The sequence below is a fragment of the Gavia stellata genome, chromosome 11, assembly GCF_030936135.1.
Source record: "Gavia stellata isolate bGavSte3 chromosome 11, bGavSte3.hap2, whole genome shotgun sequence".
Classification (NCBI taxonomy): domain Eukaryota; kingdom Metazoa; phylum Chordata; class Aves; order Gaviiformes; family Gaviidae; genus Gavia; species Gavia stellata.
In genome coordinates, this window is record NC_082604.1 from 16,355,395 (window position 1) to 16,371,716 (window position 16,322).

The following is a 16,322-nucleotide window of genomic DNA, read 5'->3' on the forward strand; positions in this document are numbered from 1 at the left end:
ATCTGGGTGGTCCAGGGGCATTGGTATCTGGTGGGAAAACATTCAAACGCCACTGGGTTGCCCAGAAGTGCTATGAATTAGCAAGGGGTTCAGTGGGACCCAGCTGACAGCCTACGAGCTGGGCTTACTAGTCTTCGTGGAGGTGCATCAGGGCTGTGAGGCTGCTGTTGCTGGCATGACATTGCCCTGAAATAGCATTGGATGCTACAGTTTGTATAGTCAAAGTTGTCATCGTTTCTCAGGTGGTGCTGACTTTGTTTTTGTTCCAGCAACTGCAAATCTTTGGGAATCACCAGTATTTGATACAAGATGTCATCATTACCCTTCTGGTTTGCCTAACAAGTAAGCAGCTCAGGGAAGTCAGCTGCGTCTGTTTGAGAGCCTGAGTGTAAATAGTTGACTTCATTTCCCAATAAAAATTAAAATGAGAAGCCAAGTTCTGCTGTCAGTAACATCATAAGCATTGATGCTAGAGCAATTTCCAGGGCCCAGAGCGTGGGATTTGGCTCATAGTCGTTTCGCAATCACGGCTGCAGAACTCTGTACGTAACCGATAGGGTTTGGATGTGAGACTTGACTGGAAGAGGAACAGTTGCTCTTTTGACTGTTAGTGGGGCTCAGACAGTGTAACTTCAGCTCCTGGCCTCCTGCGTGTTGCTGGCGTTGAGACCCCAGTGGAGATCCCCGCCTGCAAGTGAGGATGATATTCCCCATCTTCTCTGTGTGTTCTCTTGAGGGGGGGGATACAGATGGAAGTTCAGATGGAAAATAGTGGAGATCAAAGGCATTTCTTGCTTGCTTATTAGAGCCAGGCTTTGCAGCATTTACTGGTGATGAGTGGACGGGGGTCTGTGTGCGGCTCTGCTTGCCCAGCAAACAGAGAGGGATGCTGGTGAGCTGAACTGCCACGGACTGCAAATGTCTCTGTTTTCTCTCCAGTGAGCTTGACTGAAGCCTATCCAAAGCTGGCACCTTATCGCCCTCCCGGACAGCTCATCTCTCCTCCCTTGCTGCTCTCCATCATCCTCAACGTGTGCTTTACCATAAGCATGCAAACCTGTGGCTTCCTTTTGGTGAAGCAGCAGCCCTGGTATGTAGCGCTGGCCAGCCAGAGGTAAGTCCCTCTTTTTGTCGCTGATCCCCAGCTTGCAGATCACCTTGTTGCTGTGTGCGAGGGACCCTCCAGCCTTGCCCTGGCCTGCAGCCGGGCACTCCGCAGGACCCGAGCGGGACAACTTCCCCCCCACCCCAACCGTGTGTGTCCTCAGCAGAGCGTTGCCAGGACAAAATTCAGTTGCTGCAGATGCCACACAGAAATCTAGCGGGCCAGCCTGCGGGCGAACACACCCGTGTTTTTCAACCGCCTCCTCTGAGCAGGCATGGCGCTGCGCATCTGGAAATGGGGGGAAGTGGCGGTGCCCGTGCCGCAGAGCCGCCCCGGGCTGCAGCGGGCGCCCATCCCCGGCGCGGCCGGGCGGCGCCGGGAGAGCGGCTCGGGGCGCCCGTGGGGCCGGCCGGCCTCCCTCCGCTCCCCATTGCTGCCCTCTCCCGGGGTCCGGCGGCACAGCTCCTCCGGGAGATGACAGCCCTGGGACCGGGTTTTTCTGGAATCCAACTCGGCTTAAAAAACGGTTGCGAGGTCGGAAGTCGGCTCGTTTCCCTGCTTGTGAAAGTAAAAAGTCTCCCTCCATAGTCCAGAGCCGAATTGCATTATAGCATTTTAAATATAATATATATAATATATATTTTAATATATATTAAAGGCTGGCTTATCGTTACGCAAAGTGAACGGGTAGGACAGGAGGCCCAGCGAGGCGTTTCAATGCGGACGCTCCCTGATGCCAGGGCTCAGCTGGGGCCATTTCCCTGCGGCTGCGTGGATGCATCCAGAGCCAGTGTGCTGGAGGGGTGTGCAGGCAGCTGGGGCACACATCTTCATAGTCATGCCTCTTGAACACTGCTCTCATCGCCCGCTTGAGAGCCAAGATTTTGGCCCAAACCAGAAAATTAGGCTGAGGGGGTTTTTTTGTTTTTTGTTTTGTTTTAAAACGTGGTTTTCACTCCTGTGCGGGATATCTGGTTATCGTAGGCTGCGTCGGAAAGAAAAGGGCATTGCTGTTTGCAGCTTACTGTTGCTGGAGAGAGCAGGAACAAAAAGCTGGGTGTTACCTTACAGACATTGCTCTCCAGGGAACCAGACCGTGTCCCCCACCAGCCCAGTGGGAAACAGTACCAACAGCGGCGCCCAAAGCACTGTCCTCAGTTACGAAGACACTACGCTGTGGCCACTGTCTTCTATCAACTGCATCATTGTGGCCTTTGTCTTTTCCAAGGGAAAGCCCTTCCGGAAGCCCATCTACACCAACTGTGAGTAGAGCTGGAGTAACATGGGCTCCACAGACTCTCATTCCTGCCCCAAAATAACCCTGGCAGGAGAGGCTGCTAAGGAAGGGATGCTGCGGACTTTTCTGTACCCACACCAGTGCCTGGCATGTAAAATAATTGGTGTATGTGAGCTCCTACTTCTCCATTTCTAAAAAAGCTCAGTGAGCACTGCTTATGTTAGCTTCTTCCTGGAGATAAGAAGCAGCAGAGCTGAAAAAGGAGGCTGCATCTTGTTTTGGAAAATGTGTGCTTTCCAGAAGATGATGGGCTGGATTTAGAGCAGAACTGTGTATTATTGTGAACACAGAGAGCATATGAGGATCAGATGTATTTGTTTCAAAATACATCAAAGAGAGTTCCTCTGAGATTCACAGTCTTACCTTGCCTGACTTTCATTCCTAGATATGAGAGAGAAAAGCCCATGATAATATCACTGTTAAAATCCTCTCACAATAACTTTTCTTTTTCTGTTTGAGTTTTGCCAAGATCATGTAGCCCTTCTAGCCATCGGCTGACTGATAGCTCCTTTGCAATTGCAGCTCATGGATGAGAGGGCAGGACTTTGCTTAATCTTAGCAGAGTTGAATTTTTTTTTAGGTATTTTGTTAAAAGGCAGGTCCCTCCCCTGGGGAGGCTGTTGTGAACTGTTGACCCAATTTACCAGCTAGTTTTAAGATGCTCAGCTCCTGGTAATTGCCAGGAGTTTGGCATCTCTGGATGTCTGAGCCATTTGCCATTGTGCTGTGGCCTCCTGCTCCTTTGGAAGAGGATGCAAAGCCAGACAAACCCTTCCTGTGGAAGGCACAGGTACAGCCCACCTTTGCACCCTGTCAGTCGCAGAAGCACCCGGCCCTCCCGGGGAGGGCAGCCCACGAGAACAAGCAGCCTCCTCTGCTGCCTGCGGTGCAGGCGTATGGCTGAGCACGTGGAGGAGCGAGCACAGGGGAAGAGATGCTGGTGTGGCTCACAGCAGTGCCCTTTTGAGGCAGTTTTCTGTGGTTGTATAAGAATCGGAACGTGCCAAATCACTTGTGCAAGAAAAAAACAGTGTAGGTGGTGAGCTTTGCAACAGGCTGCCGCGGGGTAGCTCCTCCAGTTTCAATTCCACAGCTCTTCTTTTAGGGGGAAAAAAAAGAAAGGCATATTACATGATAGCAGTTTTACAGCATTAGCATTTGGGGTTCCTGTCACCATATTTGCAGAGTTTGGTCACCAACCCCCCTCCCTCCCAGGGCCACAAATGCTCTTCTTTCCCTAGATATATTTTCGGTTGTCCTCGCCCTCCAGCTTGCAGTCTGCCTCTTCCTCTTCTTCGCCGACATTGATGCTGTGTACGGTGGCATGCAGGTAGGTGCAAATGGAATGTGCATTTCCTTTTCATGACATATACTTTGCTGGCCCTTTACTTAAGCATACAGAGCAGAAGCTACAGCTACAGTCATCTTGAAAATTAATTTGCTGATCTGGTGCTGACTGGGCAACCCTTTCAAACTTCTCTAACATCCTTCTGACAAGGGCTTGATCAATGAGGTAGCCCTCCTCTCCCCTAAAGACTGGGTGGCAACAGGGAGAAGAAAAAGTGGTTACAGCTTGCTGAGCTTTTCTTCTTAATAGAAAAGCACAATAGGGTGGATTGTGGTTTTGCTTGCTGGAGAGAGCTTGCTGACCGGAGGAGTGGGCAGGGATTGCTGCTGACCCCCCCGCCGCCTCCTGGAGCACTATGAGCTCACGCGGGGCCGCAGCTGCCTCATCCCTCCCGGGCGCTCAGCCAGGGCACAGCGCAGGCAGCTGCCTCCAGCTCTGCTGCCCGATGTCGAGAATGGCTGAGCCCTGCGGCTCTTCTCCAGCCATCTTGCACGGGATGGATTCGGGTGGAGGCCTGGCATTAGGGTGGGCATACACAGAGGGAGAGGAGCCGCACGGTGTGCTTTAGCTGCAGCTCCCCAGAAGTATTTGGGTGCTGGATTCTGCCCCAGGCATCTGATCTGCAGGTTTCAGCAGTAGCTTAAGTAGCCAAGATGAGTTAGGCAGCTCCATGCCATGGGGAATCTGGCACCAAACCTTCCAAGATCTCTGTGACAAGGAATTACTGTCACTTCCTACTGCCTCCTCCATGCTTGCCACTGGGAAAATGTTAGTCAGCTTCTCAAACCATTAGGAACAGATGCAAATCTTGGCAAGGTATTTAAACCTAATTTCTGTTCATGTATTTTCCAACAGTTTCTTTGCACTCCTGTGATCTGGAGAGTTTACATCTTACTGATGCTCTTGGTCACCTTTTGCGTATCTTTTTTTACGGAGGTGAGTGCATTTGTTTACTGCCTGTTCCCCAGGGTGAACAGCAGCAGTGTCTGGTCAGGTCTTTCTAACCCCATTTGCAGCAACGTGCTCTCTCTGCAGAAGCATAAACCCTCAGGCCTTCTTTTTTTCCTTAAGACTTAATGTATGTCAGCCAAATCTGTTTTATGCAGCCCCAGAGATGATTTAGACCACATCTCTTACGCCTTTAGAGAGGGAGCGAGCTGAACTGCAGCTGCCCAGGAGGAGCCTGCTGCCCTGGCTCGCAGGGGAGCAGACCGCAGCACGCGTCAGGCGCTAGGCAGTGATTTTGAAACAACCATTTCCCTCTTGTCCTACAGTTGACCAGGCCAGAGACTGTGCTGGCTCGTGCCGTTGGATATTGCAGTAATGACTAAGCCCTAAAGTGTTTTGTGGATCAAGGCTGGCTGTATCCAGCACCAGGTATTGTCCCCTGCAAGGAGCAGCAGTGCCTGCTTGTCCCACAGCCCCAGGAGGAAAATCTTGCCCCTTCATTATCCCCTTCACCTAAACAGAGATCAGTGTTGTCCCGGTGTAACTGAGCAGAGCCTTCCTGTGGATGAGAAAGGTGGCATTTGGCAGCCGTATTACTGAAGGGGAATGCACACAGTCGCCCAGCGCCATGGGACTCACGGGGGTTGCACATGTAGCAAGGAATGGCTTTGGTCCCTGAGGGGTCCTCCCTTCCAGTGAAGGGCAACAGCACTGACCCTCTGCCGTGTCACTCCACAGGATGTTATCTTGCAGAACAAGCACCTCTGGCTGCTGATTAAAGCCTGGTTTGGGTACCAGTCAAACAGCCAGTACCGAAAATGGCAGAGGATGTTGCAGAGGGATCCCAACTGGCCTCCCGTAAACGCAAAAGACTTTGCAGCAAAAAGCACGGATGAGACTTACGTTAACCCCATCTACGAACACAGTGATGAGAACTAGGCGAGACCCTGCAGCCAGGCACGGGGCTGCGTAGTGCTGGCAGCTTCCCCAGCTTGCACTGAACAGCCCATGTTTTCATCCTTCAATGTGCACGAGATTCAGATGTTTGAAATCCCTGCACAAACCCATCCACTCAGGGGCAGGCTGGGCCCATGCTGGCTGTGCCCCAGAGCACAGGCAAGGATTATTCTCTTGGCTGCTGTAAACTAACAGCCTTGACTCTACTGCATGGCAACAGCAGGTCTTGGGCCTTGCCAACATCTCCTATAAAGGCTCAAAAATACTGACTACAGCAAAGCGATGGCTTTTGCTGCTCCACACCACACTTTCACTCCATATTTCAGCCACTGCTCCACCAAATCCTGTCAATGGACCCACCAGGTTTCATGGAGAGGCAGTCCAAAATAAGTGACCTAATCTTGACTGCACAGAGAAGCACGTGTACAATTGCAAAATCCTGAGTTAAATGAAACACTGCAGCTTCCACGAACTACAAGAAAGTTCCCCTAATGAAGTAACTCCAGTTTTCTCGCATCCCAGAATGAATTACAGATGTGAGAGGGTGCATACGCTGCCCTCACCCAGCTCTCCCTTGCCAGTGCAGACACAATGCTCTGAGTACAGGAAAGGTTAAAGCTCACAGATTGCTGTAAGACCAGGCTGGGAAGGCTGGCGAAGATACGCCCCACTTGTGCTGTCCTCTGCCTTTGCAAGCTTAGCTGCTGTACACACACACGCACGCAACCCCCAGTTTGCACTCTCCCACTGCCAGGTCCTGGCCCAGGTTTGGTGTCACACAGTAGAAAGCAGGGCTAAGCCTTGGCTTCTTGCTTTAACTAGGTCATCCCAAGAAGCAGGGGTTTTAACGTGCTCTGGCACACAGCTGCTGGCCAGGTACAAGAAGCTGAGTCCCTCTCTACTTGCTCTTCAATCTTCAAGATTTTCAACCACCTAATTAGTTTAGCCATGAAAGAATTTTGATTACATTTGCAGGAAGCAAAAAAGGACTTTCAGGTTCAGTTTTATTATAATAGGTTTTCCCATATTAAAAAAGAAAAACTGTATTTAAATGTAGTAACAGAGGGCACTACAAATTACGACCAGAAGTCTTGGCTTTGTTATTTCAAACATTGAAACAACTGATGTTTAAAAAAAGCTTCTGATCCTGTTATGTACATGTTAAGAGCAGACAAAAATAGCAAGCCTCTTACAGACAGCTCTTTTGCTCTCATCTCTTCTTACAGTCCAGGCAGTTGCCTGTGGCAAAAGCAACACAGAATTTAGTTTCTTACAAGTGGTCTGCAAACAACATGGTTCCAAATGTGCAAGCCAGATACCCCCAGTAAAGAGTAATAAACCACACTTTTGCAAAACATTTTTCTTCTAAGCCAAGCCATATGTCAGCTCTGTGACAAGGAAATAGCGGGGCTTTGTAGATTTGGAGATGAGGCATAGGTGCTACACAGCTCACTCTCCAGGTACAACACCCACAGCACTGCAGGGACCCTGGCTTTGCCTTCCTGCTGGCTGGAGGAAGATCGATCTTGTGCTGGGGCTACAAACTGCTTAAATTCAGCTTCTGGTCACTGAAGAGCCAATGGCCCTAGCTGCAGGGGCAAAGGCTCCTGGCTGCCCTTGCAGCCCATGGTGGTCTTTCTTTAAACCTCAGTGCTTTGGCAGACCAAAGAGTAGAATCATAAAATGGTTTGGAAGGGACCTTAAAGCTCATCTAGTAAGCTTGACTAGGTCCAATACCAACAATTATTGCACTTACAGGGATGAAGAGGAAAATTTCAGTGGCACAGTGGTCCCAACCTGGAACAAACAGCTGCCAGAGAAAAAGCTAGCTGGGTTTGTCAGATCCCCGCAGACGGGGGCCTGCTGCTCCCAAAGGGAGTCAGAGGAGCCAGGGAAGGGATACTTTGCAGGCAAGAGAAAACAGAGTAAAACACCATCATGCCAAAAACAGAGCACTCATTTAAAACACTGAGGGATACAGCCTGTAAGACCTGCCCTTCCTTCCTACCTCCTGCCCTCGCAGGAGCGGCTCAGTTTAAGCACCGCAGGCACAGGCTCCCAGACACAGCACGTGCCTTGTCTGCCCTTCCACAGGCCTGGGGACCTGGGGTTTTCCACTTGCACAGGCTCTCAGGTGGAGGACACACAATAAACCCTCAGCAATACTTTTACGTTACTTTTGTTTAGAAAAAAACAAAAAAAAGTAAAAATGTTTCTTCAAGCAGGTTAAAATAGGTTACTCACAGAAAGAGCCCACAGGATGTAGTTGATAAAAATGGGATGTGTGTAGAAAGCCTGCACCAGCCCTCAGCAGAGCACCAGGGGTGCGAGGATGGAGAATTTGCTTGCAAGCGCTCCCAGACTACCACAAAAATCATCACAGGCACAGAAATAAAAGCAGATGTGGCAAACAGGCTAGTGCTGCTCTTAGCAAGGGGTAACATGGTTGTTAGTAAGTCTCGGTGGCAGCTGTGGCCACAAACTGTCCTGGGTCCCTCCTGGCCAGGGGCTCCCTGCCCTGCTCCGAGCTCATCCTGGCAGCCTGTCAGTACTGCCTCTCTCTGGATCTGCTCTGGAGCAAGCCCAGCAAGGAGAAGGCACCGGCGGCAGCTGTTACAAACCCAATGGCACTGATTGCTCGGTTGGCCTGCAAAGGAAAAGTAAAACACAGGCTGGAAACGTGATGAATTTTTTTTTTTTTTACCCCCAGACATGCTAATGAAGAGCGGGCAGGGATAATCAAGGCAATTAAATGAATGAGAGACACCTGCCCCATAAGCAGAAGGGGTAACACCCAGACTTTTACCCTTAGGCTGTGGCATTCAGTGAGAGGGCTCTATTAAGGTCCAGACAGACCATAGTGAACCTCCTGGGCCAGGGTCTCCGGTGAGGCCAGAGGCAGTGACTGGACCCCACACCTGGGGCTTTGCTGTCCCCATGCAGTTTGCGTGCTGTGCCCTGGTCCAGGGGCTCACACAGAGCAGCAAGGAGGTGCACTGTGAGGCATGCAGGGGCTTCCCCCATGTTACTTACCTGGTCAGAGACCCCCTCACCGTAGCGGAGCTGCGTCACGAAGTGCTCGCAGTTGTTGCCGAGCAGGTCGTAGGACACCTCCTGGTTGATGAGGTACTCAGCACGCCGGATGATCTCCTCCACTGGGAGGGGAGCGTAGGTGCCGTCATACTTGTTGTTGATGTGGTAGGTGTCATTTCCCACCACGTCCTTCAGGAGCTGCATCCTCACCCGGGCCTTTCTGCTGAACACTGACTTGGCGCTGGCGAATGTGGCTGGAGGCCCTTCATCTAGAGAAGGTAGGGATGGGATGAGCCAGGCAGGCCCTGTCTGGCCCCTCCAAGACCTCAGAGGGGCTGCAGGCTGGATTCTGGAAATGCTATCTACACACACAGGGTCCCCAGTGGGCCACGGAGGGAGACAGGGCTCCTGGGTCACCCCAAATCCCCCCTTTGCACCCTGCTGGGCTGCACCAGCCTTACCTACGGGCGTCACGTTGATGATGTACCCATCCCCCAGGTAGAGGGCCCAGTGCTGGTAAGCTGGCCGGAAGATCTCGATCAGGTCCCCAGGCTGGGGGTCACCGGGGTGGGTGGCACTGAAGCTCTCGATAGCTGCCATCTCAAAAGCGTGAGGTCAGGACATGCCCTCTTGCTGAGCAGGCTCAATGCAAGGCACGGTGGAGAGGGGAGGTTTGGGATGCGCACAGGGCATCTGCTGGGGGATCGCAGGCAGGGTGATCGTTAGGGCCTGGCACATGCTCATACCGCATGCGGAGCATCGTCGGGTGGCACCCGACCGCCGCTGTGGCGGTCCCCCTCTCTGCGGGGCCCTGGCTCGGGACGGCCGGTCCCGCCTGCCAGCGACGGGCTGGCGCAGGGTAAGAAATGAAATCGCCACCCGTCCCGCCGAGCGCTGCAGGCGAAGGGTGAAGCCATTACGGGCCGGCATCCAGCTCGCAGCGCCCGTCCCCCGCTCGCCCCGCCTCACTGCCCCCTCCCCGGGCCAGCGGTCTCAACTCTTCCCACCGCAACACCCCCACCCCGGGTCCGGTCCCGCGCAGCCCGCTCCCCGCCGTGCTCCTTTCGCGGCTCTGCTTGTTCCGGCACTGGGCCAGCACCGGTGGAGGCTCGCAGCTCCCCGGGGATGGCACCCGGGGTGCCGAGCCCGTCCCAGGCTCCGTGGCACCCCCAGCAGCTCGGCAGACCCGCGCCCGCACCCCTGCAGCACAGCACCGGGCACCCCGGGGGGGCACACCCTGCTGGCAGACGCCCGCTCCCACCCCCGGAGCTCCCCCTGCATCCCGCCCCCCCCCAGCGCCCCGCTCACCCCCAGCGCCCACTGCCGCTACCGCTGTGGCTGCGCTGCTGCCGGGGAGGGGGGGCAGCGGCGGAAGCTGGGCTGGGTCCTGGCTCCTCCCGGCCGCTATAAATGGCGAGGAGCCGGGCGGGTTCCGGGCAGGCGGTGCTTGCCCGGTCCGGGCGGCCCTTCCTGCCTGCGAGTAGCCGCTCTGCTCCACTCTGCCGGTGGAGGCTCCTCTCCGGAGAGTGTTGGCAAAACCGCCCGTCGGGTGGAAATGCTCGTCCTGCTCCCGGGTAAGGCGGGCCACCGCCTCCTCACCGGGAGCCTCTGCCACGGCTCCGGCGCTCCGCCAGCCGCGGGGTGGGCTCCGGTGTGCGGAGCCGGGGCAGCTGTCCTGCGGGGCCCAGGGGTAAGCGAGCATCCCTCACCAGGAAACCTTTCGAGAGGGAAAGGGGATGCTGCCGTTTCACTTCGGTGGTGAAGAGAAGCAAAGGAGGTGGAGCTCAGAATAAATCCCAATGGCCGTTTTAGGGCAAAGATATTTCTAGGATGGCTTTTCATGTGGTGGCCCGGGAATTTCCCTCCCGACAGCAGAGGAGTCTCATGACTGTGCCCAGCAAGAGTCCTCAGAGCTGAGGGGTGAGCACAGCCGAGCAGGTCTGGCTGTCTTCTTGGCTGTGGTTGGCACAGTATGCTGAAAAGGAGGGTTCACTAACAACGCTGTCCTCTGAGTTGAACTAAGTGGTGTATTTAAAGCCCAGCTGTTCTAAAGTCAGGTGAGCAAGCCAGGTGATTTAAAAGATCAGGGCAGCAGAAGGTTTGTCATCTTCCTGGCTTCTGTTGATGTGAAATAGTTAATTCAGAGCAGCACTGAATTGTAATTCTGCTTTCTATATCACCCTCTGTTTCAAGGCTGAAGTGTTTGCAAAGCTTTGTAGTAGAAAGCCAAGGCAATTCTTGTGGTATTGAAAAAAACCCCACCTGTATCCATGGAAACCCAGAAATCTGCTTTACTTGGGCACATCTGGGCCCTGTTGCTTGGGAGAGCCCAGGCTGCGATCCTGCAGGGTGCGTGCTGACCTGTGCTCCCACCGGCTGCAAGGGGAGGCGAGCATGGTCAGCACCGCTCAGCGTTCACAGAATCGCCCTGTTAGCAAGCTTGAGAGCACAATAGGAAGCTGCTGCTGAACAGGCAGGAGAGGTGCTTTTATAATTGTGGTGAAATTCCAGCATATGGTTGATAGTTCATTTGCGCACGAGTGGGTCTCTTGCGTTGTTTCATTTTCATTATGTTACGAGGCTGAAAGCCCATTTCCATTCACACCCTCTCCAAAATAGCCGCACTGTGCATGTAGGGACAGCTGGCATATTCTTGAATGGACTGGAATAAAACACCTTTTATCTACCTAACTGTTCATGGAGGTTACAAATACTTTTCTGGCCAAAGCACACGTGAGTTTATGGATACAAGAGAAAGGAGAAAGGGTAAGTAAATTATAACCAACACTATGGCAAAAACAATGGGAAGCCCTCACTGTTCCTCACCGTAATCAGAAATGAACCTGCAAAGAACTGGAAAAGCATCAGAGAAACCTTAATGGTGCATTCCTTACATCTTAAACCTTCGCTCATGGCACTGGAAATTCGTTCAGGGCTTGTACAAGGCCCAGGCGGTGCCTCGGTCCCCTGAGCCTTGTGAGTGGTCTGTCACAGGGTGGGTGTCTCGCACACTGCATGTTATTGGACCTTGCCACAAACACCTTTGGTCCTCTGCTACAGGGGAGTCCTTAGCATGGTCTGGGACTGAGCCGATGCGGATCTCTATCCACATTCATCAGAGTGTGGCAGCTTCAGAGTTTGCAAAGACCCCAAGGAGAGTTTATGACAGGATGTCATTCTTCAGGAAGTTTTTGTTAAGTTATGCTCTTGCTTAGCCCCCACAGGCCAGGAGCTGATGCCAAGCCTACTTCTTGTCCACTCCACCCTGACAGCAAGGAGGCAGTTCTCCTTCAAGCAATCACTTCTTTCAGTCCAGGACTCCCAGGGGGGTGATGGGGGTCATCCTTTTTACCACACCTGTCACCAGATGAGCTCGGTGTCTTCTTATATACTTTGTTCCCCAGTTGGACATGCCTTGCCAGAAGAGGTGTAAGAACTGTGTCCAGCTCAGTCAGCTAATCCCTTCCCCATGGAAGGATTTGGGTAAGATGATCTCAGAACGACCTGCCTGGGATGCTATAATTAAGTCTGACTGCATCAGTCTACAGTTTGTACATCTATCATCAGAGGTGTGTGATGGTATGAAGCACACTTGTGCTGGCAACCTCTGTCTGGACTTTGTGTTTTTCAAACAGCCTCTGAAGACACCACAGTCTCTTACGTGAGTTAGGACATATTTCAATTGGGGTCTACAACATGAGATCTGAGAGATATTTTAGATGAACAATTTCAAAGGTTTTAGGAAATGCAATGATAAATTTATTGTCATTTCTTAAAGTGTTAGAAATACTATTAAAATACAAGAGCAGAAAGTAATACAAATTAATTGGAAAAATATTGCTAACTATAAGTACGTATTTTGGGATTCATTTTGATCAAATGCAGTGTTCACGATGCAGCCAAAATCTTGCTCATGTACTCTGTCATCCAATACATCCCTAGACTGTTGCAAAGAAGAATCCCTTGATTTCGCAGCTGTATCCATCTTTCTCTTCCTTCTGTATGATGGAAAAAAAGAAAGAACAACCATTTTAAATTCCTGTTCTTAGCTGTAGTGAGAGGCCAAATAATGGTGTGAGCATGAATGAAGTCAGATTTTGGAGAAGCCCCAAGTTTTGTGATAGTGATGCATATGCCCTGTGTAAAGGAAATGGCTTATGTTCATTTCTGTAGAAAAAGCTAAGTTTTCCCTCACATTCCTCAAATGAGATCCTGAATGCTGTGGTTCCTTTCTGGTTCTGCAGGTATATGACTAATGGGAGTTTTGAGGTTTACAGGTTCTAAAAGGGGTGTATATGTCTTGACTCTGCTGAATGTAGCAAAGATGGGAAAAACCTTACCTGTACAGGTACACTGTAGAGGAGATGAGAATGATGATAACAACTATGCCTGCCACAACTCCAATGATGATGGCAATTGTATTTGACTCAGGATCCTCTGTGGTAGGGTCTTCAGCTGAAGAAGAAATAAAAGCCCTGTCAGTTAAAGCTAACCATACTATGAATAGAATGTTTTTCTCAGCCCTTGCCTGTCTGCTTGGTTTATACTGTGTTCTCTGATGAATGTGGCTTTCTGGAGTGGTGTCAGACCCAGGTCCTGTATGCCCTGCTGTCATGCCTTCTAGCACCTCTCCACAGGGGGATCTGACCCCTTCTTTCTACTTGGATGACCACAGGCTCTCACCCACTGGGTTACTAATTTACAGCATGGAAATGAAGAGCAAGCTCAGTCTTCTCCATAATGACACCAATTTTTGAAAGTGGTGTGTATAATGCAGACAGTGAAATCCAAAATAGTTTCATTACCTATCTTTTCAGCCTCACAGCTTGGTCCTGTGTACAGTTCTGAACATTCACAGTAGAAGGGGAGAAAGGGGCTGTTGGTAGTTTCAGAGCAAACTCCATCATTCTTACAAGGATTTGGCATACATGGTCCACCTAGCAAAAAGGAAGGAGAAACACTTCAGTCTCTCAGATAATCCAACCCTGAGAGAACTGTTCTTGCTTAGATTACACTGACTCCTAATCCTGGACATCCCCTGTATTTTTAGGCACATCATTACTTGTACTTGACAACAGGAATAAGGGAAAGAAACACTGTTTCTACTGTGAAGCATCAGAGCAAGATGCCCAGTATGCTTTTTCTTCTGTACCCACTCTGTTGCAACTATCCCCAACCCACTGATGTCCTATAAGCAGTAAATCAAGACTTCTTAGCATCAAAGACAATGTGATAGTTGTTGACTCACTCCTGTAGCATCCACGACTGTAGTTTGAAATGCCACAGATTTCATCAGATCCACACACTATGTTAGAGCAGGAGACAGTGGAGCTTTCTGTGCACTGGCATCTCTGAGAGCAATCATCAGTGGTGAATATTTCTCCAATCTGGAAGACGGCAATTAAATGTTAAAAAACATCAAATAAAATCAGCCAGAAAAAACATGAATGGAGCACTGGGGCCCCATGCTACTGTGTCTGATGACTTCCTGATGAATGGCAACAGGGCAGATTTCTTTTTTTTAGTAGCTTGTACAAAAAAGAAAGCAAGCAGCGTACTAATGCAGCCTTTGAAACTCAAGGATGGCCCAAGAAAGAAGGCAAAAGAAGAGTTTGGGGTATGAGATCCTAGCCCTGGGTGGGGTACATATGCAACCAACAATGTCTAACTGTTGCTGGAGATAAGAGAAAGTGGCAGATGTATCACATCATGCCTCCAAGGCAATGTGGAAATGCTATGTGCCATTTTTCTGGCAAGTGACACCTGTTCGTAGTGTGTGTCTCCCTCCTCCCATAAAACAATCTTTACTGGCTTAGACCTTTTCTGTACCAAATCTCTAGTGTTAAAACAGAAATTTATGAGATTATGAAGCTATTCTATTCTGCAGTGACAATGGAGGATTCTCTGTATTCCTCAGAGTCCAGCCTTGCTAGGGGCTCTCTTCATGTCATAGCCAACTCTACAGGCTCTCAACCCTGCCTATACCACTCTTTACTGAGACGAGAGGGACCACAGTGACTGACACAATTTCTCTGTAACTAACTGTTGTGTTGTAAACTTTAGAGCCTATGAGGCAACTATTTAGCGTAATAAAGGTGAAGAATTAACATGGAGGTCAGTGTGTAATCATATACTTTGTCCAAGTGCCTGCCTTGAGTATTCTGGCAGGCAGAGTTTCAGAGGCAGACCAAGTAATCATCTACTCTCTTCACTTCCTCCAGAGAACAGAATTTTATTAGAAACAATTGCTCTTTGTTTCTAATGCAAAATTACATGATGAGGAGAATGAGGAGATGATTGTCAAAATAATTAACAGAAGAAAATATTGTTTGGTGCTGCGGGAGCTGTCCGACCCACAGAGAGACTGTACCTCATAATATTTGTTAAGGTATGTGCAGCCACATTGTTTGTAAGGCACGCAGTCAAAACCACTAAGAACATAGCCAGGGAGACATTCACAGCCTTCAACACAAGGTGATTCGCACTCAGAGGGGCTGGTCAAGTCACTGCAGGATGCTGGGCATGCAGACATGCATGAACTGTAGTTGCTGTTGGCAGGACATGATATACCTGTAAAAATAAGGAGAGACCAGTTATAGCAGGCTGCTGTGCATTACTTATGCAATGCCCTTTGAGATCCAGAGGACGTTACCATTTTGTCGGAGGCAATATCATGAACACACATACAGAGATGTGCATACATATATAATAGTACTGAAGTTGTAAGTAAAGCACTCCAAAGTCAGGAAATGCATTGTCAAAGCTATTTGTATGCTGTGATCTCATTCCTGGTGTTCACTGATCTCACATAACTTCTCACACATTCAGGGTAGCCATCCCTGCAAGTATCAGAGCTGTTTCACAACTCTGGGAACTGTGTTTCACTAGGAATACAAAGTCATCTAACTGTGGGTGATGCAGCAGAAATATGGTTTGATGAGTCTCCCAGCTTGAAAAAAAAAAATTAGGAAAAGAAGGTTTGAGATTATTATAAGTTTTATTTCAGCATTTTTTAGTCTGAAAGATTTGGCATTTTCAGCTGAATCTTTTTTATCTTGAAATTTCACAGGCAAAAGAGAATTAGTATATTTTGTAGATTTAAAAAGAGATTGAAATGAGATGTTTTTCTTTCAGATTTGTGACTTGTGATGGTCTCCAAAATTTCAACTTTTTTTCCCGGTTGGGAATGGGGACATTTTTTTCTCTCACAAAACTTCTGACAACAGGGGAGCTGACAGCTTTGCTTTCCTAAGTAGCTTTCTAAGCTGGGGTCTAAATGCAAAAGTCAGCATAGGACACAGAAGAGAGGCCAGAAGAGCAAGTGTGCATGCTAAACTGTGAACAGTGATTGAAGCATGAATCAACATGCTTCTATTCCCTGAGAAGCTTTGATATATGGTGCATCTAGGAAAAGCCTCAAACCTCAGATGTTAAGAGTCCTTTAGGCAGAAACCATACATGCTGGTTCTTCCTGTGCTTACCACAAACTGTCTGTTGCCTCCAGCCTTCCATACTGACTCCTTGCTGCTGACAAGCCAGCACGTATTCCTCCAGACTGTGACATAAGGTAGCATCCTCATCTCCTTGCACACACATATCAAATAGGCAGCTCCTGTGTGCAACATGAGAAAGTG

The 16,322-nt window shown here is 50.0% G+C and overlaps 2 protein-coding genes across 2 annotated transcripts in view; one reads left to right on the forward strand and one right to left on the reverse strand.

The window, feature by feature from the left end:
* Positions 1-5,637, forward strand: part of ATP13A5 (ATPase 13A5) — a 33,758-nt gene extending 28,121 nt beyond the window's left edge. Inside the window, exons 25-30 of the mRNA XM_059822856.1 lie at positions 270-342; positions 940-1,114; positions 2,177-2,367; positions 3,644-3,732; positions 4,606-4,686; positions 5,437-5,637. Coding sequence (XP_059678839.1) covers positions 270-342; positions 940-1,114; positions 2,177-2,367; positions 3,644-3,732; positions 4,606-4,686; positions 5,437-5,637 — 810 coding nt within the window. The remainder of the gene's footprint in view (positions 1-269; positions 343-939; positions 1,115-2,176; positions 2,368-3,643; positions 3,733-4,605; positions 4,687-5,436) is intronic.
* A 1,005-nt stretch (positions 5,638-6,642) lies between these two features.
* PLAAT1 (phospholipase A and acyltransferase 1) lies at positions 6,643-10,031 on the reverse strand. The gene is made up of 4 exons (XM_059822721.1): positions 9,997-10,031; positions 9,150-9,381; positions 8,689-8,957; positions 6,643-8,302 (listed from the first exon to the last, which is right to left on the reverse strand). Exons 2-4 carry the CDS (start codon positions 9,286-9,288, stop codon positions 8,201-8,203), a joined length of 510 nt encoding a protein of 169 aa, XP_059678704.1. The 5' UTR covers positions 9,289-9,381; positions 9,997-10,031; the 3' UTR covers positions 6,643-8,200.
* Between the last annotated feature and the right edge of the window lie 6,291 nt (positions 10,032-16,322).

Excerpts from the sequence above, each read along its gene's own strand:
- PLAAT1 (XM_059822721.1), bottom strand. The coding sequence starts at position 9,288 with ATGGCAGCTATCGAGAGCTTCAGTGCCACCCACCCCGGTGACCCCCAG. Across the intron at positions 8,958-9,149 it reads CATCAACGTGACGCCCGTAG|ATGAAGGGCCTCCAGCCACA; the intron begins GTAAGGCTGGTG and ends TACCTTCTCTAG. Across the intron at positions 8,303-8,688 it reads GTGAGGGGGTCTCTGACCAG|GCCAACCGAGCAATCAGTGC; the intron begins GTAAGTAACATG and ends TTTCCTTTGCAG.